Consider the following 21,824-nt stretch of genomic DNA (forward strand, 5'->3'; position numbering starts at 1 on the left):
CACATTTTGGCAGTGTTTTGGTTGTCTGAGTTTTGTTATTTGTTGTGGTTTTTTGGGGTTTTTTTTAGTGAGACTTTGCAACAACAGTTTTGATATAAAATACTTTCAGGGCTTACGATGCAGTTTTTTTATGGATCTTGCAGCAAGTAACAAGTGAGCTGTACTTAAAATACTCAGAAACCTTGTCCCAGGGACACAGTCAAAACTTCAGCCTTTCTGAGGTGCACTGGCTCCTTGGACTGACATCCGATTACAGGTAGCACATTAACAGAGCTATAATTCCAGTGTCATGCTTCAAATCTCCAGCAACACGATGTAAGTGAATGTGTACTAATTACAATGTGAAGCCATCTGGTTCATTTTAAGCTTTCTATTTTACGTGGCTTCTTTGCTTCTCGACTTTCACTCAGTATGAAGAGGAAAAAAGAGGTTAAACTGTTGCATTTTGTATACAGGGAACAATTCATGTAACATACACCAGGCTGTAAAAACTGTAAATGCTATTTTTTTTTATTTTAAACAGTTTTCTTAGTTTACAAAAGATCAATAATTGGTACCTTTTTACACTCTCAGATTCCTGAATATTGACAGATCTTCAAGGGGACTATTAGCATATGAAATCTTAAGATTGACTGTCCTGAAGGTTTTTAAGACACCATAAAGCTAAAATGTTGAGTCTTTTAGACAGCCCCTCTTAGCAATTTTGGCAGAGGGGCTTGCCAAAAACCACCAGCAAAGCCCAGCAAACCCCCCCTCCCAGTGCCACTGTCTGCCTGAACGCTGTTATTTGGTTGCACACTGTTTAAATCCCCCAAGGAAAATCACACCTCGCATTCCCTCGCTGGCTGCTGGTGACAGGAACAAGATCCGTACTCATTAATGATCACCAGGGCTCCCTCAATGTGGTTGGGTTTATAATCAACGTAATATTCCTGGGCTGACATGGCAGCCATTTGATGCATGGTCTGTTTTTGCTTCTGCTTTCTGCGCTGTGTTACAAAGCACTGTCTTAGTTGCCTTAAGCTGGCTGGAAAGCACTTCCAGGAGACGTACAACACTAAAACCACGATAAGGAAGGAAAAAATCAGTGCCATGGTCCCCGTCACCACTTTGTGGATCTGAACGGCGTTCTCCGAGTTCTCGCCGGGCATGGTCACGGTGATGCCGTACGTCGTTTGGTCCTCATCGCCGTCCTGCACGTCGTACGTGGCGGTGGCAGAGCCGTAGCTGAACGTTTGGTCGCTGTTGTTGGTTACCGGGGAGAGGGTGTTAACGCTCGTAGGGTCTGCCTCGTCTTCGCACAAGTGAAAAGCATACACGGCGTCCAAAACATCCTCGCCCTGCGCGTAGTCAGGGGTGGCACAGAGCAGGTTGCTGTCGTAGCGCCCCTTGAAGTTGCTCAGCCAAGAGGCCAGGGCACAAACGTTGCGGCTGCAATCCCAGGAGTTTGCAGAAAGGCTGATGCTAGTGAGGGACTTCCAGGAGTCGAGCACCCGGGAGTCGATGTAGGTCAACCGGTTGGAATCCAGCTGCAGGGATTTGAGGTGAGGTACGCTCTCGAAAACATGAGGTTCGATGTATTCGATTTCGTTGCCGGAGAGGTCCATTCTTTCAAGTTGCCATATCCAGTCCAAAGTGTTTACTACAATGGTAACTTTATTCCTTCGCAACCAGAGGGAGTGCAGGGAGATGAGCCTGGGAAAATGAGCTAAATTCACCTTCACCAAGTCATTGTGCTCGAGGTGCAGCTCAGTGAGTTTGAACAAGCCTGCAAAAGAGTTTCGAGCCAGGCTCTTTAACTGATTGTATCCTATGTCTAGAAACTTCAGGCTGCGGCAGTCCTGAAAAATTCTCACTGGCACGAACTTGATGGCGTTGGACCGCATGTGCAAAGTTGTCAGTTTTCTCAGCCCGTGGAACAGGTCGGGCTCCAAAGCCTGTAGGTTGTTGTATGATAAATCCACACTGCGCAAGTTTGGCATGGGTCGGAAAGTGGTGTTGGGCAGTTGGGTGATTTTGTTGGAACTCAGGGTGAGCTCTTTAACTCGCCGCAATTTTTGAAAGGCATTCCCCTCCACTGAGCAAATGTGATTGTGATCCAGATAGAGCCACGTGAGCTGCATTAACCCTGTGAACTGTCCATCATGCAGCTCTGAAAGGCTGTTGTACCGCAGAGACAAGCCCATCATGCCCGACAGGTTGCGAGGCATCTCTGTGAGATTCAGTGATTCACAGTACAAAAGCCTGCCCTCACACCGACAGAGCTGTGGACACCCACTATTCACGGCTGGAAGCATTTTAGAAAAGATACCCAGCGTACACAAAATCAACCCCGGGGGCTTCCTCAGCAGCCAGTTTAAACAGAGACCAATAAGAAGGAAATCCATTAGCAAGAATATTTCCAAATATGCTTGAGAATGTCCATTGAATCTTTTCAAATTCTACATCATATTTTATTTAAGGAAAAAGAAAATAAATGAAAAAAAAAAAAAGGCAGAAAACCAAAGCAAAACAGCAAACAGAACAAACACAGAGGCAAATATTTCACTTTACAGCATGCAGAGCTGTGCAGCATTAAAGTTCACAGGCATTCAAAGGTAAAATGATAGTGATTTTGTTCATGTTAAATGCTGCAGCAAAGGAAAAAAAAAAATCTTTCTTCATGAAAGAATTTAATTAAAAAGTGTCTTACCCACCCTTTTCCAGAGAGTGACAACCTCCATTCAGTTGCTTCCTTTGTGTTTGGACTAATTATATGCAGAGCTAAAAAAGACCCCTCTGTGCTACAAATTCAGTCCCTTTCAATTTTGTGCAGGGCTGGCAAGCTCACAATGTCTCACTTCGCTTCTGCTCAAAGAGCGAAAGGCTTGTCCAGCTTAGCTTTTGAGCTGACTCCTAGGACCTGCAAGTTTCAGAACTATGTACATGAGCTTGATCTTCTCCTTCTCCCTCTGTCCTTTTTCTCTGCGGTTAACACTGTGGCGTGAAAAAAACTCCAAACTCTTTACTAACGCCTCCACAGGATTTGGCAATCTCTTTAATGTCCGTCATTTGCAACGACCATTGACCGGCACAACCTTTGCTCCGTAGAGAGGTTACCGTTCAGTCACTGACCGGCTAAGGGTAGCTTTATTTCCCATTCTTTGTTCGCTTTGCTTGTTAGGTGATGCTTAGAGCAGAGAGAGACAGCAAGAATCCCTTCCCTTCAGCTGAGCAGTGTGTTGCTAGAGCATGCAGAGGCACCTAGTGTTCACTGAGTGTCGTAAGCTGCTCATGGTTGTACGCCTGCACTCCGCATCTCAGACATGGGCAGATTGAAAAGGGGTTGGGCATAGAAAAGGGAAAAAAAAAAAAGAGAGAGAGAGAAACCCAACATTCGAGCGAATCCGGGAAAGTAATATATGCTCTTTGATGAAATGGAAAATACTTTAAGCCTATCTCGCCATTTCTCAAGCAGGCACGCACACACAGCCGCACAAATCATCAAGAGCGAGGCAGTGCTAAGTAGGAAGCTTGAGAATTAGGATTTTTTTATTTGGTTTTTGCTTTTGTTTAAAGTCTGAATTTATAAGCTATTAGCCGGGAGAGGGAGATACTTGATTTCCTGGTTTGCGAAGGAATATATAAACCAATATCTCCGGATTGCTTTTTCTCGCTAATTCTGATGAGGAGATTTGCCTTTTGGAGTCTTGGGGTGGGGGAGTGGAGGGGAATGTGGTTTTATTCTGACATTGTCTAAATAGAGCATGATTTGAAATTCTGTGCGTTCTTTCTCATAGAAATGCAGCCAGAGCTCTGCAAATAGGAATGTCTGGTGTCATATAAGCTTTAATTACATTTGGTCTTTTTCCATCCTGCATATTTTGTGTGTGTTCAGTACATGCCTTTCCTAAAGGCTTTTTTTCTTTGCAGTGTGCACTACGGCACACAAAAGTATAATTTTTTGCAGCATAAAGGTTACCGTGCTTTTGCAATAAGATCAATGTATAGGTTACTCTGACCATGTCGGCAGCATGCGAAGAAGGGGTTTAAAACCCAATTAGTTAATAAGTTCTGCAGATTGTGCTAGTTTTTGTTCTGTGCACCAAAACAGAATCCTTGCCTAGTAATTTGCAGTCCCCGTTATCTATGGGAAATGCATCGACAATGAGATCTCTCTGTAATATTTACTGACTGGAAAGTATACGATACTTCTGTCAGGCAAATGCTGGCCATCTTCTCCTATTATGAGATAGAGTCTGAAGCTTGTGTGCTGGTGAACGCGATCAGAACTGACAGCTCACAATTCTGCATGAATTCTCAGTGAAGAAGTTTCACATGGAAATCCAAGTAACACCAAAGATTGTGCTAATTTTAAAGCAGCATCGGTTGTGAAATGCTGGAGGAAGGGCAAAACCGTTCCATTTGCTTTCTCTTTCACAACTGTATTAATTTGGAAAAGATCTTCTTTTTGAAGTATCTGTTGCAGAGCTGGTGGTTGTGTTTGCGTGCGGCTGGGTGCTGGGACTGCGTGCTGGTAGACATCAAGGAATGCAGTAATCTGATGCAGTAAAAGTTGTTTTACAGGAGTCCTGGAAAACTGAAGCTCTCGTGCATAAAAATGCATGAAGGAGATTCATTACATATGTATCTACCAAAAAGAAAAGTCTAAAATAAATTACCAATATAAACCACTTCGTGATTTCAGAACCTGGGAATCAATGTGCTTTTATGCTCCTAATTCAGTTTATTTACAGTTTGCTGCTATTCATAGCCCTTGCAGTTCAGTGGTCTCTAAGCAAAAATGTGATGTTTTAATAGTGTATGAAACTCTTCTATGTTTTAGCATTTGGGCAGGAAAGCTGAACGTGTTTTTCCTCTCCCAGGATCATGCAGGTTTATTCAAAGCAGGCTGTTTATGCAACAGTCCACTGGTTGCAGTGCACCTTCATTCTTTTTCTCAGTACACAAAAGTAGGAGCTAAAGGAATGACTGAACCAAAGGAAAGAGCATTGACGCAGGAGAAAAGACTAAAAAGATGTTGTCCAAGAATATATTCCAGTTTACATTTCTGAATATTTTGATGCAAGTAGCAGGAAAAAGAAAAAATAGAAAGATGACTTGAACTTTACAGATACCAAAAAAAGGTTGAAAGCAGTAAGGTTGTGTCCCTTAAAAGACAACTACCCTATGAGTCTTCGTGGGGTAAGGCTTAATGCCTTCTCTCATATAACAATTTGGCAAGAGATCTGCAACAGTACCCCTCAAAATGTCAACTATATCTTTCTTCAAGGAAAGCTGACGTTTTCTGCAAATCAGATGACGATAATCATCACTTGGTTACCATCTAAATGCTATGTATGAAGTGAAGAATTCCTCTAGGGGAGATGAAGCTCATTGATACATCACTGTGAAGAGCTGAATACTTTTATTTTTGTTTCACTCGTTCTTCCAGTCACCTGGGATACAGCCTGGATCCCAACCAATCTTCCTATTCCTACACTGGCATATAATCTATTATCATTTGTTTCCAGAGGTAGAAATTAGAGCAGACAGTAGCAAACCTATATAGCATCAGCTGGAAGACTGACAACTGGCATTAGAGACCCAGAATTAATGGCCCTAAGCACACTATCTTACAGCTCTGTCAGAGTTCTATTGCATGAGAGACTTTGCTCTTATTAGTCCAAAATTTGTTTGTAAAAAAGAATCCAGGTAGTCTTAAAATGAGAGACCTCAATGTATGTTTGGGGCTGTGATGCTGAGGCAGAACAGTGATTGAATTCAAGAACTGTGGCACATGGATCTGAAAAGACAAACGTGGGTGAATAAACCGCGTAGCCATGAAATATCTCCTGTAAATTTGTTTTTCTTCTGTATTTTTGAAGTGTACTTTTTTGCCATAAAACTAGGAATCTAATTTGAAGATGATTGTGATGCAAAAGGCTTAATTTCCACTGTCTGAGCTGTTATCACAGCCAAACTGTTAAGTTTACACATTTTCTGAAGTTTCAAAGCCTCTGGCAAATCTCTATAAATTAGCGGATTTAAATTAGCTTTATTAAATGTGCTATTATAAAACATTTTAAGAAGTGCAAACTAAGTTTATATGTGTTTAAGGGGGATTGATTAAATCAACATAAAGTAGGTTACAGAAGACAACCTGAGTAAAGTTATAGGAAGTTTAGATGGGGAGCTATTTCTTGGAGTCTAATTCACTGGTATCACCCTGCAGTGATTGCCAAAATTGTTCAGGTTGAAGAAGGAAAACATTTTTCAATGTATTTAGCCTGCATATTTTTAATATTGTATTCAGATTAATGCCATATACCATTTAACTAGCCTCAGAATCATGTCATACTCACTAATTTCACACATTCCATGGCATTACAGTTTGTGCCTGGATATTTAACCTGCCTGAGTTTGCAATACAGTACAGATGGAGTTGGAACAGAGTGAATAACATCAGAATCTGTCCACTAATATCTAGCTATGCGTTTATACATCTTTTAATAAATTAACCAACAAAATACGGAAAGAAAAAAATCAGTATATTAAATGCTGAGTATATTTCTTCCTTCTGGTATTTTCTGAGTGGTTTCTATCAGCATAATAAAAAGTGGTACTTCTGGTGGTGATTTTAATTTCCTTTCATGAATGGACAGACTCAAACCTTGATCTTACATGGTAGTCTTTAATTTTCAAGTGCACTGAACCATGGCCTTTTCTATAAAAGAAACATTTAAAAACAGAAAAGGGAAGAAAAAAAAAACATGGCTCCAAGTTAAAGCAAATTAAATCTGTTATTTCTCAGGTATTTATATCTTGGTCATCCCTGGCATTTGGCTGGATGTCCCTTCTGTATAGAATTTAGGGTTTCTGCTGATAAGAAGTCCATCACCTATAGAGCATACATCTTTCAGTATATATAAAAATGCACTATATTAATCACGTTTTTGACCAAAATACCCCTGGTGATTCAAGATGTCAGGGTAATAATGATAACTAGCATTAAATTCTAGCAATGCAAAACAGATACATTGGATTTCTTACTACCTTTAAATAATAGATATTCTTACGTAAATCACCTTATTGTTTTTGACAATGTGAGAAACACTTTTCCATCTCATTACAGTCACTCCATTCTCATCATCAGCCACATTCAATAGCAGGTCATCATGTATAGCTCTATAAAGACCTGTGTTCAGAACTGTCAATGCAGTGCAGAAATGCCAATTTTTAGGAAAATATATAATTGGAAGTGTCTCTCTCCTCTGTTCATTACTTGTAGACTACTTGAATGAGCTAAAGAGTTACTGACTCTCTTAAGTAGCTGTGAAATTGCCTATGGATTTCTGGATGTGCTGTCAAAGCTCTCACTGGTGTTTTTGGTTGTGGATGTCCAGGTATAAGGGAAAAATGACAACAAGTGAAAACTCTCCTTTTGTGATTAATAAACACGTTGCTGAAGATCATGTAGCATCCAGGTTAAGCAAAGACTGGTGTGTTACCATCAAGTTACTGGATTGTTGGAACTCGTGGTTTATAGAGAAAGTGGAAATTGAAACCTTGGTTTTCAATTAACTCTTGCTAATTTACATCTCTAAAAATGTCTTGGGAGGTCTTGGAGGAAGCATGTGTCGAGTGTAATGATTAGTAATTGTAAAGGTGTTAGTTAGTCATATTTAATTGGAAATCAATTAGTTCCACCTTCAGAAATGCTAAGCTAGACACTCCAGAAAGGTTCATATCAAGACCTTCCCCAGCATTTCTGGAAGTGTCAGAGAATGAACTGTAACTGATTTCCAATTAGCTTAAGAGCAAAGAGGACCACAGCTTATCCATACACTTGAATACATCCACTTTGCCCTCTTCTACTGTTGAGAGTTTATCTGCAAGGATTATTTTTTAATAAACTGTAATGCTAAATGGTCTTATTTGTGTTTTATGACTCCTTTTTACGGAAATGATTCTGTTCTTCTGTGGATGTAGCTAATCCAAGATGACTGTTGATGTCATTGCATTTCATGCTGGTTGGTTGGTTGGTTGGTTGATCTTGGTGTTTACTCAAATTCAAACCTGTGAGAGATTGGATGATGATGATGGAACCATGAATACACTACAAAGTGATAGAAGAGGAGAGTTAATTCAAACTCGGAAAAATCTCCCCTGTAGCCATATCGATTATGGCCCTAAACCCATCATGTGTCCATGACTTACTGGAATTTTGTGTCCATCTCTGGAAGAACTTCTGTTGGTCAGCAAGATGGCAAATCCCATCTAGGGATGTAGGTATAACCATGCAACAAACTCCTGCTGTAGAGAAGTAACTTGTGTTATGTTAGTATAACCTTCCTGATGCACACCAGTTCACTCTTTTTATCAACAACATCACTTTGGTGGCAGTAAACACTTCTCAGACTTTCAGGTAGCAGAAAGTAGAGCAAATTTATGAAATCAGTTATAAAAAGCTAGGATGAACAAGTTAAAAACTGTTCCTGGCTGTCTCCTGGAAAGTTCTTACAAATGGATGAAATGCTTTTGGAAACTTTTCCCAGAGTAGGAAAACTGTACTTCTCAGTATTATACAATCTGTCGCCCTTAATCTGTTTCTTTTGCTCCCTTCCAATTTTCAAGCACAGTCAGAAAAGATGACAAACCTTATGCTGGCCTTTGTAGGTACATTATTTAAAGAAAAAAGGTCAATGATAAATTTGGTGCTAAGCTAGTATTTTGAAATTGAATAAAGACTTTTCTTGAACTCTCTTCCATCACAGAGGGTACTGTTTGAATTGACTCCAGATTGGGTTTTATGGTTAAACTTCACTTTTGGACAATATTATCTGGAAATTGTATCATCTGATATACTCTTAGATCTGATTCCTGGAATTGCTGAAGACCTGAACAGTATGAACAGGATTGTGTAGTCATGGAAATAGATGTTGGACTGTAGCAGAGTGCCTATAGCAAAGAGGCAATTGGATCTTAGGCAGACTGTATTATTCTCAGTTATATTTGCTTCTTGATATATTTCAGCAAATAGGGAAGGGAGGACTTCTATGTTTTCATCCTTCTGCTCCAACGATATCCATAATCTGAAGGGAAAACTCAGCATAAAATTGGTGGAAATGATGGTTGTTTGTGTATGGTGTCTTAGGGGGAGATTAGCAGGAATCTGAATGATTAGCTCACCCACTGAAGCAATAGTGCAGAAACCAGGTTGAAGACTTACATTTCAGACAGAAGCCATTGTGATTTTCTGCAAACTTGAAGAAGAGGTTTTGTTGACTACCTGAAATATTTATGGCTTCATTACGTATTATTTGCAACTGATGTAATGTCTAAGAGAAATAATCATGGGTCAGGAGTCTCGGGAGGACATATTTAAAGGCATAACAAAAGATAGTCATGTCTTCTAAAATAAGAGAATAACCTAACCTTTTCCTTAAAAAACAACTTAAGAATACTGAGGCAATACTAAAGATGTTCATATGATGGGGGTGGTTTGTGTGTGGTGTATGTGTAATCTCAGAAACCCAGCTTTGCTCAACAGCTAATTCAATTTTGTGAGCTCCAATGGCAGTATTTGAAATGTGCCTCCCTGACTGTTGTTTGGTTTTCTTTCAATGTATTTACATGTCTGCACTAAAGACTTTTTGTATCTTATAAGGAAGAAACATACAATGTAATCAAAACTTTGTGTTGCTTCTTTACTCTCAATAAACGTATAGAGAGGTGTAGTAAATTCTAATAGCGTATCCAAAGATCCTGAATTTACCTGTGATGATATAGAAAGCATACGTGAACCACATTCTCAACATACATAGAATAATAGGAATGTAAATTACCTTCAAATTTTATGTTTTTTAAAGGTGAAACAGCAGATTTGGGGGGCAAATAGTAACAAATCTGTAGTGCTTACTTCAGATATGTGTCAGAATCATATTTCCTCTCCTACTACTGTAGTTTTGAAACTTCAATATCAATGTAAAATGAAGAGCTTATTGTTTCTTAAGACTCAATTTATATTTTAAATGGGTGGAAACATGCATAATCAACTTGAAAAGACAGGAAAAGATCTGCCTGTTTTTCAAGACATAGGACATTTTACTATGTGTTTTGAATTCTAGAGACCATTTTTAAAGAACACTTGGCTTACTTCTGCTCTTTTTTTGTAGTGCAAATTAATTATAATTTGACAAGAGAGTGCTTGATTTTCTTCTTCAGATTTGGTGTGGAGCCAAGCTTTATTAGTTAGAGCCTCTAAATCAAAATCAAAGGTCAGTATCTGTGAAATGCCCGTGGCTCTAGATATATTGTAGTTCTTTGCCCATTATTCGGAGATTTTTGTCTGTGCAAAGGTGTTTATGTATTTAAGCGGATGCTGTATGGCTGCAGAAAGAAACAAAACAAACCATTTTTCATTATTATATTTTTAAAGCAATCCTAAAGATGTGGGAAATTGTTGGCATGAAACTCCTGAACTCTGCATTTCTTTGGTGTGGTCTATAAATGCTGACCGAGGGTTCATGTCCCACCGTACCTTGTACCCAGTCATTCCCCTCCTCCCCCCAGCCCTGTGGATGATGAGCAGAGAAGCTGCTCCCAAATGTCCCCCAGCATCATCCTTCAGCCCCCAGAATCTGTACTGGATCCACCATATAGGTTGCTCAATGGGGCCCATTTGGGGCATCAGCAGGTAGGGACAAAAGGTGATTAAGCACCTACTATAACGATTGCCAAATATTGTAAGAGAGATCAGAAAGGGTGTGAGAATAGCAAATGGGCATTGTTTATGCACTTAAACAACTGGATCTCGCAGTGTCTGAGCAGAGAGACATAAAGATATCGAGCCTTGAAAAACAACAGCAAAAAAAAAATCCTAGAAGCAGTACTATGTATCCTGATCTTCACTTCTCTTCTTCTAATTGTATACAATTTTTTGGTGTCTTCTATGCCTTTGTTCTTCCTACATCTAGGGTTCTTGTGGTTGGTTGGTTGGTTTTGGTTTTCTGTTTCCATCTCTTAATTTCAGGGATTGTCTCTTCCTATGTCCCTGTGTAATGCCCAGCATGGGCTATCTTTCAGTATGTCCTAATGAATATAAAATAATCAACAGAGCTTGGGTGTTCAAGTCAATTGTTAGACAAGAATTAGTGAATTACAGTGCTCCCAGCTGTGTAATCTATACAGGTGAGGTTTGGTCACATTGTCTTTCTCCCTTTGAGCTTGGACCATGCACTGATAGGAGAAGCCACTTCTGGCTGTTTTCATGGCCATGAGGGCCACCAAGGCAACAAGCATCTGAAGATGTAGTGGGAAGAAGCTTCCGTAGTGCAGATGAAGTTGGGAGTTAATTTTGCCCAAAGAAAATAACGTCTACAGAAGTTATAAAAACATTTATTGGGAAAATGAAACAAAAGAACCCAAACAAACAAGCAAACAAACATGAAAAAATATTAAAAAATCTTTGGTACATGATGTTTTTCTTGGGCCATGGAGCCTGTTGGATGCATCTGCAGGACTGCAAAGTAATGCTGACCTTGGGATACTTCCCTGAAACACATTCAGCTCTGAGGCTTTTGAGATGTGCTCTCTGACTTTCTGGATTTGCTGGCACCAATCTATCCATTAAATACTGATTAGATTTAAGGAATGCAAGAGACCAAATAATGCTATCATCTGTTCCCTACTTATCTTAATAATATTGCCAGTAATACTCCAATATATCAATTCTAGGATATTCTATACCTAACCCAGTGCATGAAAAATAGGGACAGTATGGTTTTTTTTGTTGCAGAAGCAGAACAAAACCAGTTTATTTATTGATTGGATCTTGTAATGTTGCCTAGAGATGAGGGTAGAAAGAGAATTAGCTACTTTCAAGGACTGTTAGAGAAATACATCATTTCTCATAATGTTTGACGAATTGCTTACACTAGTTGTTTTACTTAAAACTGCAATTAAAGTTCGCCCTCTAGTCAAAAGAAAAATGTGATAAAAATGTGACTTGAAACTGGGTAGAAAATTTTCTAAAGCCCTTTGGGATTAATTCCAGTAATTATTCAATCTGACATTTTCTAGAGAAATAACCCTTTATGTATGAACTCCATTAATCATAATGACATAGTTCACATGTCAGATACTTCTGACCAGTCACTTCATCCACTACATTTAGTGAGAGACTAATAAGCATCTTCACTAAATTTGAGACAATATTAAACTGTTTCCAAAAAACCCCAGCGCATATGTGTAGCTTTTAACTAGGTTTTGGTCTTGTGAGGTGGGACATGTTGTACTCATGTCTACAAACACACTGAATTTCTAGGCTGTACCTGTCATCAACATCATATCTCCTGCTAATTTTGTCTTATTTAATTCATATCACTTTAAGGACTTTTTCACCTTTGTGTTCTCGTCTGAACTTCCCTGGAGAGATCTGGTTTGTCTGTCCTGTTGGAAACACTTATTTTATTCATTTGCTTATGTGAATAATTGGTCTTTTGCAAGATTCCTATGTAGGAAATACAAACTCTGCTTTAGATCATCTAGAAACATAAAAGTGAATACTCTTTTTTTTTTCCTTGCATATGAACTTATTACACAGTATAGCATCTGCACAGTGAATATTGAGTAACTTTCTTTGACGATAAGCAGCTCTCAGAAGATTTTTGTTATATTTGTCAGTGTTCCATCAGCTGGAGATATTCCATAGTGATATCTTGTGTTAAAAAGTGGTGGTTTAAAAATGCAGTGATTAGGCCCTTGTATTTGACGAATTTACCATTCTTTTCAGATTCTGACATTGTTTTTCGCTTTTGAAGCTCCAAAGCGGGAACTATCTGTATTCTGATGAGAAGTGATAAATATAATCTTTGGCTGAATGTGGGTAAAAGGTGTAAGCAAATGAGATTTGTTTTAACACAGACTCCTCATGCATCTTCCGACTTCTCAAAAGCTAAAAGTGGAGAATAACTCCTTTTCTTTGGAGATTTCATATATATTTTTATGTTACTTATGGAGCAATAGACGATGTACTTAGACTGTTATTGTGACTAATGCTTTCGGTTCAGGATTTTTGCATGTCACTTGTCATTCTTTGCACACTCCAGTAGATGGCAACTCCAGTCTTCCTGACATTTCATCTCCATTCCAACTAGAAACATTTTCTAGACTCGCCCCCCACATCTCATCTATATAACTAGCGAAGAGTTTCACAGAAACGTGATTCAATTTTACTTTTCTTGAAGTCACTACATAGTATTTGATTTGAACTGAAATGACACCAAAAAGGAAAAAAATATAACAAAATAGTCCTGTAAACACCAATCGTCCTGGATCGTAAAACACACATTGATTCTCCAGTAACTTTTAAAAATATTCCAGGAGTTTTCATAAAAAGGATTAGTACCCAAAACTTCTTTTTATGTGAAATAAATGAATGGGTTGGCTGCAAATACAGCATACTGGCTTCAAGTTTGATGGGCTGACTGTAAAGTGTATAGTCCATGCCTGCCCATCATTAATGTTAAAGCATTTATTTTTGCTATGCGTGGTAAACACTTCCTCAGGCTTTTAAAACGTTTAAAATTATATGTCTTGGTGAAGTTGATAATGATGTATCTAGATGTGGCTTATCTTGGGTGAGGGCAAGAGCAGGACCTGGGGTTTACTGCATCCTATTAGATATGAGAATATTCTCAGATTGCCCCTCTTGCTCAAAGTGCTGCTATATCCAGCCCATCTTATTCCTGCTTTTATTCCATCCCATCAGTTGTATTAGCAAAGCATCAATGCAGAGGAGTCTACTTCTCCGTTTTCCTCTGCTGACTTTCACAACTTAAATAGTTGTCTGTACAATTTGAAGACATAAAACAAAGCGTCTCTCTGTGAGTGAATGCCAGACACCAACAACAGGAACAAAAGATTGTGATTGCTCTGCCTGGGATGGAGACTAATGATCATAACAGCCACACAAAAGATTCTTTCTCTCTCTGTATCAAGACTGTAGTTTAATTTTAAAATCACTTCCACTGTGTTTAGCAAAGTTCTATTTTGTGTTTGATGGTTAAAAAGAGACAGTGCAAGCCATAGCTATTTTTTATCATTTTTTCTTCAATAAATACAGATCTAACTTCAGAAGAACATATACTGCTTATCAGGTTTTGTTGTTTACCTACTTCGTCCTTAGAGAATTTTCAGTAATTACATAAGAAACTTTCAAGCCGCCACAGTCTGTAGCATCAATGATGCTATTTGCTTATGGTCACGGATAAAAACATTTATTGTTCTAAGTAAAAGTTCTAAAACAGAGTGATGTTTAAGGCCAGATTTAGATATTCACATTTTCACTGGTTTAGTAAAAACCTTGCGTTTCAACCCAGACTTGATTACTCTGTGGACATTTTTACTCCACAGAAACAGTAGTAAAATAAATTATGCTTATATAGGACAAGCAGAATATTGGTCCATTTAAGCCTGACTGATTTTTATGTAACAAATTAGTGAGCAAGGTAATTAAATCTCTTTTGGATGCCTGTTTCATCTCTGGAAAGAATCCCAAGAACCTCAGAAAACTGGCTTTCGGGTTATATACAGGTCCTGGGTCTACTGCAGCTAAGTGGCTTGTTTCTCATTATTGCATTTAGTGCTACAGAAACTACTCCACCAGAGTCTTTATTAAAACTTGCTTAAGGCTAGCATTTTCCCTTGGGTCAATAATGACTTTAGAGGAATGGATGTAGAAGCTGGATTTGTTCTAGCTACTGGAATGAATTATGTCTCACTGGGGCCCTCAGGCTAGTATTTCAAATTCGCCACCAGGCACTTTGTCAAAAATTGTATTCCAGTATTGAAAAGACCTTGTGCTCCTATTAGTAAATGAAGAGCATACATTTAAAGATCTTCCCCCCCCACACAAACTATATGACTATATATTTTGCTCCACTAAGAACCCATTGAAGTGCCACACGAATCAATGAAGAATGAGGTTTACAAATGTATCCTGAAGACCTCATGCGTCAGGGAGGAGGTTGTCAGCTATTTCCAATTAAACCATCGAAAAAAGCAAAGCATCAAGCTAGCTTCCATGGTGCTCCTACTGGTAAAAGCCATCAAAATACTACAGCTCATATTCCTGGTGTGAGTATCATATTTATGAGAGGGAGAGTGTGGAAATACCATTTCATCATACAAGTCCTTGTTCACAATTAATCCAGTCAAGATCAGCATTGCTTCTACTCTTACAATGTCACAGAATCATAGAATCATAGGATAGTTTGGGTGGGAAAGGACCTTCAAAGCTCATCCAGTGCCACCCCTGCCATGAGCAGGGACATCTTCACCAGCTCAGGTTGCTCAGGGCCCCGTCCAGCCTGGCCTGGGATGTCTTCAGGGATGGTTCATCCGCCACCTCTCTGGGCAACCCGGGCCAGTGTTTCACAACTGTCATCATAAAAAAAAATTACTCCTTAAAATTTCTGTTCTACTCATATGAGTAAAGCAAGTATTTCTGAAATGTGGTTCCTCAACAAGTGAAAACAACTGGGTTTTTTTTTTTTGAGGATTGTTCTGTTTCTTTTTTTCTAGTTTGGAAAATCTGCTCATGTTCATCATAAGATAAAATATTGACTTAGGAAAGACCTTGAATTTATGATCCCAAAATCAAATTGCTAGATTTCCCATTACTTGTCTGGCTTTTAAAAATGATCATGTGAAGTTTACAAAATATAGAAGTATAGAAGCATTTGTTCTTTTTCAGTGTTTTTACAGTCTGAAGTTTCTGTTGAAATGCAGAGATGTTTGATATTAAAAAGAGATTGGTAATGGATAACAGGCAGACAGGTGTTCATCTTTCCTTTGTGCTTATCAAAGTCTTCCAGTGCATTACTTGAACAGCTCACAAGCACATTCACATTCTCATCTTATTTTTTCTTTTTGACTGAAATTCTATTGAGTGTTATGTTCAGAGATTTCAAATGCAACATTACCAAAGAGTTGCCATTAAAATTGGAATCAAACAGTCAATGTTCCAATGGATATTGCACTTCAACTGCTGTCTGTAGCCCAACATTAAATATAAATAATTATTCTTTATATATGCAGTGAAATTTCCCCTGTAACTATTTCTACAGTCTGTTTATAGCCTAACAATATCAGGAATTAATTAATTTTGCTACATACCATAATTCTGCTCCTTTTGCTCTACACCATACACCACACTCCTTACTTTTTATTCCGAAGTAGATTTTCCAGATGTCTGTCTAAAAAACATAACAGACTGGTATAACCACTACAGAAGACTGTAAAAACATGTTTACTCTGTTGCAATGTATTTATTCTCTATAGGAATTTTAAATAATACATTTTTAGATAATGGCATGGCAAGGTTAATTGAGTAAATTCTGTGTATAGGTAAGCTTTTCTTGACAATTTACAAGGCTGAAAAACATTTCACATGGTAGGAAGAAAAAACTATCTGCATGTGCAATTTGCTATCCAGACAGCTTAATCAAAATATCAAGAAAGAGAAAAAAATATGTGTAGATGCAATATATATAAAATCACAGAATCGTTTTGGTTGGAAAAGACCTTTACAATCACCGAGTCCAACCATAAACCTACCTAACACTGTCAAGTCCACCACTAAACCATGTCCCTGTGATCCGTTTCTCTTACGTTGGAAAAAAAATGCAGAGCATTAGTCAAGATATGAGACATCACCTTTTTTGTGAACTTTCTTGGTTTAGTTTCTGCTTTAAGCTGTAGTGGTCCAATACAATAGTGGAACTTATTTTAGGTGCTTATTTTATTTTTCTATTTTAAAAATCTTTAAATAAAAAAGAAGTTAGACTTCAGTGGGGTTTTGTGTGTTTTTTTTTCTTTTTGGTTTGTGTTTCTGGGGTAGGGTTTGTTTGTTTGTTTTTATAATATGGAGAACAGACACGTTCTGATCTTCTGAAGATCCTCTGGAGCTGAAATGGATTCTCACCAAAATCATGGGATGTGGATTTCTGAAGCACCTTTAAGCTTTGAGTCTCAGCCTTGACAGTAGTTTGGAGCCTTCCTGTAAATCATCTTTTACTTGTAGTTTCGCATCTAACCCAGTCTTCTCAATGAAATATAAACCACTGTGAATAAGAGTGAAAAAGCTCCTCTGCTCTAATGTGATCCTATCTTTTGGTTATAGCTGGACAAGTCGTTGCGACATAAAGTCACTTAGTTCATATAAGTGCAGTGGATTTAAGAAATCACCTAGTTCATCTTTTTGCTGTAATACAGTCTTAGTTTTGTCATTTCTGACACATCAGCTCTTCCTGTAAACTCTAGAACTCAAGATTTCTCAAGGGAATCTATTCCAATGCTTCACTTTTCAAGTTCTGAGAGTTTAACAAACCCAGTGTGTCCAAGCTTTTAGTAGTTGGGGGTTTTATGCTGATCTTTAGTAACTGCTTTTGAGCTCTTTGGGACCCATTCTAAATGGCCCACATTTTCTTGATACGCGGTGCCAAATACATCACATGGTAATTTATCTGAGATCTTGTTAATACAGAGAACAGTTGGCTGCAGTTGTGTTGTTCTGCCTTATACTGGTGTTTGCTGTTTCTGCAGGTGGGTGACACTGGTGACTCCTATTCACTCCATGATGCACAAAATCCCTTGAATTTCTACATAGATACTACTCATTCTGTGTTTTACAGCTGCTTGTTCCTGACTGAGTGAATATCTTGCACATGACCCTACTGGATAACATCTGTCTTTTTTCTTCTCTTTTAGGATATAAGTGAAATTTTTCAGAATCATTTTGAATTTTTATTCTGCCCTCTGGAGTACTTCCAGTGCTTCTCAGCTTTGTATCACCTCCAAATTTAATAAGTGTATTCCGTGTTCTGTCACCTAGGTCATTAATGACAATATGAAACATTGATGGACCCAAAAAAGACGTCTCTCTGCCATTTCTAAGTGAGTCAAAGAATTGCTTTTAGATAGCAAACTCATCATATGGCATGACTAATATTAATGAAAGTGTGTAACATAAGGAAGTATCCACATCTAACAATGTTGGAAGAACTCACCTACACCAAGATTTCCTTTTCTCCTCTCGATTTTTGCCTGAGCTGACATTATCTGACTGTTCTTCATTACCATCCAAGACTCACAGGCAGGACACAGCAAGAACAAAATAGATTTTCTCCTTCTGACTCTAGGGCAGAGCTGGGAATTTAGAGTCTTGTAATGAAAAAGAAAGAGCATTTTAGTAACATTCATAAGCAATGTAAGACATGTTTCATTCCTCTGTCTGCCCAGAAAGTCAGTAGAGTACAAATAAACTCATTAATTTAAACAAGGAAACCTGCAAGGACTTAACAATAAAAGGGCTTTTCTTCCTATTTTCTCTGGTCACAGGGATGCTTACAGGACTGCGGTCCCCATCTTCACCGTTCCCATCCTGTAACACTCTCTCCCACAGAGCTCGGTGATGCTGAGCGTTCACTTACATGCACAAATCGCTCTGTGCTGAATTATGTATTTTCCTAACTTTTATTTTAATACTAAATAAGCTTCTAAAAAATATTTCCAACGTTCTACTATGGAAGTAGATACATCTCATTTCTAGCTGTAAAGTTGCTGTGAGAAGACGTACTACATTCATATATCCTGTCTCTATGAGCTCGACATAACATTTGAATTACTGATTACCCACATTCTGTGTAAAAATTCATGAAGCCGGACAGCTATGCCCTTGAGGACTCTCAAAGGCATTAACTATTTCATTGAAGTCCTGGAATATGTTATATCCATTAATTTGCATGGACATTTGCCTGCCTTAAACTGTAACACCTCAATGTCACCCCAGTTAGTCAGTGACCATTGTATATGCAGAATATGTTCGCCTAGCAGACTCTTTAACGTCTTTGGTTTGCTGAGTTGAAATAAAGCTTCTGTTATTTTTTTTTAAGTAGAATTATTCTCCTGGGAATATACTAAACGAGTTTTGTTTTGCTTTTTTGGGATGATTATTTACAAGCCCACACACGCACACAATGAATGACAAGCTGATACGATTTTTGTTATCTAAACAGCATTTTCATGAAACTTTGGCTCATATGGAGGAATCTATTATATTATTACTTTCAATTTGTTTGACACCTGCCCAATACTATAGACACTTATAGCTATCTAAAGTACATCTGCAGCTTTCAGTGCAATAATATTTCTCGGTTTTGAGTATTTTTCTTTATGTTGTTTATCTTCAAAATACCTGTGTGAATTATTCCTGCTTATAAATAGGTAGGGAAGGTAGACAGAGACTAAACTAACATAACAGACACCACACAGGAATCCTATGCTGAAGCAGAGATTTTGTGCTTCAGAAGCCAAAACTGGCACCCCAGGCATCCAGCCCTTTTCTTCTGTGGCTTGTTGCATAAAAGTCATCGTGCTCAGCTCATCCCCACATAACAATTTGGTTTTCATGCCTATAGGGCTGTAATAACTTGATCAGATATGTAAAGAAAAAAAAAAGAACAGCTACTCCAGACATGGCTTATTCTTTTTTATTTCTCATTATTTTATTTTTATCTCAGGTTTTGTTTCGTTGTAAGCTGTCTCTCAGAAGAGGTTGGCTGTCACACAAGGGCTATTTTACTGACTGTCCGGCATCCAGACACTCACAGCCCTCATCCCTTCATCCCTTGGTAGACCAGGAAAGTCCTGCTGACTTGTAGGCAAACGTTTCCACCTGGGGTCTGCAAAGGGCTGGCAGCACACAGACTCAGAGCTATTCTGCTCAATCCTTTTGATATCAGAGCCTTAAAATCTCTATAGAAGTAGTCTGCTGCATCATGTTACGGTTTTAAATGTTATGGATAATACGAAATTTTCCCCAGTGCAGCTTCAAATCTCATGTCTCTTATTAAATGCTGAGGAGATTTTATTTTTTTTTTTCCCCAGTGTGGTAAAATCTATCATTTCTATCACTAATTATCATCTTCTTCTTGTTTAATCTTTCTGCTACTCCTTCCTGTAGGGCATGAGACAATCCTACTGATTTGTTTTGGGCGTTGCAGCAAGAGGCAGCTATATGCCAATGACAGCGCAGATTTGAGGTGGTATATTTTCTGCACCAGAGCATCACCTGTGCAGAAGCATTTGCTAGAACAATCCCAAAGGTAGATCCCAAAGGCAATTCCAGTGCCTTTGGACTTTGCGTACCTCTAGAAACAGGTAAAGCAGCGTGTGTCTCATGTCACACTGTATCATAGAATCAGAGAATGTTTTGGATCGGAAGGGACCTTCAAATCTCATCCAGTGCCCCCCCTGCCATGAGCAGGGACATCTTCACCAGCTCAGGTTGCTCAGAGCCCCGTCCAGCTTGGCCTGGGATGTTTGCAGGGATGGTTCATGCACCACCTCTCCGACCAGCCTGTTGCAGTCTTGGTTGACTGGCCTAGGAAAAGAAGGTATACCAGCTTCTGGATGGCAGTTGAATATTTTCAGATGCACCATGTCTTGTAGTAACTCACTGTCACAAATTACAGTTTAGGGAGCAAATCTCTGCGCCATATTTTGTTTCCTTGGTCCTACCTGTTCCACAGACATGGGGAACACTTGGCCAAGTGGAGTTTTGCCACCGCTGCCTCTGAAAGGATCATTTTGCCCTACAGATGAGTATGTATTTTGGGCATGAACGTCCTCCCTTATGGATTACATGTTCCCTCTCAGTAGTTTCTCTATGCTCCCTTTTCTGTGTCCCGTAGTTTTTTTTCCCCAAGTCAGGCACCCCCAGGGATTCTCCTTTTCCTGCCCAAAAAGGCATCTGGAGCTGGAACTGGACAAAGCACCTATAAACTGGCAATTTTAAGGCAGAAACCACCGACAACACTTTGTAACTCTTTCTCCTCTCTCTGGCAAATCTACATTTGTATGACCAGACTAAGCCCAAGCTCGTCCTTCATTCTTTATGAGGAGCTGGGTTAAAGCACAGCTTATAAATTGAGGGTCAGAAATAACAGCTGGCTTTGAAAGGCAGGAAAGCAAGGGCTCCAAAATTATGAGGTCAAGATTGTGAGTAATGAGAGAAGAGAGAAAATAGGGGCAGAATAGATTCAGAATTTATTTAAAGCAGAAAGTTATTGATATGGAGAAATACAATATGGGACAATAGCATGAAAAAACCCATAAATTTACAGGTGTTGTGAGAAAGCTGCAGGAATTTGATAGGACTGGTAGAAACAGTTTAATTTTGGAGACAAAAATTATATTAATATAGTGTTTGTAATTTTAGGAGAAAAACATGTCCAACACGATGGACTGACAAACAGGTGCTGGTAGCTCAAGATCTACTGAAGCACTTCTGCAGATAGCAGAAAGATACAAAGGCCATATTCATTGGATTTACTCACAGCAAAGAGGAATATAGCAAATGGGTGATACAGTGTGACCTGTTCAGTATATAGAGAAAACTGTGTAATACCAATTTGCTGCTACCTCGGTGTGTTGCCTAATAATTTGGGACTGACAGAGCAGTCAGCATCGGGTCCACGTGAGTGGTGGGGGATGTCCCTGTAGAACAAGCACTTGATTTAAGTGGGACAAATGAGTTAAATATGGGTCTGTGTCTGTAGACATGGAAAGCCAAGCTGAAAGTCCATTTCTCTTCCTCATGGCAAAGCTTCATCCAGCTGATTCAGTGTGAGCACCCCAGAGCCGAGGAGAAACTCATACAAGCAGAAAAGGTCAGATAATGCCCCAAAGAAATTGCTCTAAACTGTGTAATCAATAGGGACAATAAGGAAGATACAGATTTTTTTGTTTCTTCTCCCTCCATTCACCCTGTATTTCTG

The 21,824-nt window shown here is 38.8% G+C and overlaps 2 protein-coding genes across 7 annotated transcripts in view; one reads left to right on the plus strand and one right to left on the minus strand.

The window, feature by feature from the left end:
- Positions 1–21,824, plus strand: part of CTNNA2 (catenin alpha 2) — a 486,439-nt gene that overhangs the window by 326,792 nt on the left and 137,823 nt on the right. Inside the window, exon 1 of one of the 6 annotated variants that reach the window (XM_065060247.1) lies at positions 1,412–1,544. The exons of 3 other annotated variants lie outside the window; for them this stretch is intronic. The gene's annotated coding sequence lies outside the window, so the exon portion shown is untranslated. Of the gene's footprint in view, positions 1–1,411; positions 1,545–3,485; positions 3,505–21,824 lie in introns of those variants that run through there. 2 more of the 6 variants (XM_065060248.1, XM_065060246.1) reach the window with 2 other exon arrangements.
- Positions 490–3,305, minus strand: LRRTM1 (leucine rich repeat transmembrane neuronal 1). The gene has a single exon (XM_005506419.4). It carries the CDS (start codon positions 2,385–2,387, stop codon positions 822–824), a length of 1,566 nt encoding a protein of 521 aa, XP_005506476.1. The 5' UTR covers positions 2,388–3,305; the 3' UTR covers positions 490–821.

The sequence above is a fragment of the Columba livia genome, chromosome 4, assembly GCF_036013475.1.
Source record: "Columba livia isolate bColLiv1 breed racing homer chromosome 4, bColLiv1.pat.W.v2, whole genome shotgun sequence".
NCBI lineage: Eukaryota > Metazoa > Chordata > Aves > Columbiformes > Columbidae > Columba > Columba livia.

Bases quoted from the DNA above. Each gene is read 5' to 3' on its own strand.
- LRRTM1 (XM_005506419.4), bottom strand. From the start codon at position 2,387: ATGGATTTCCTTCTTATTGGTCTCTGTTTAAACTGGCTGCTGAGGAAG.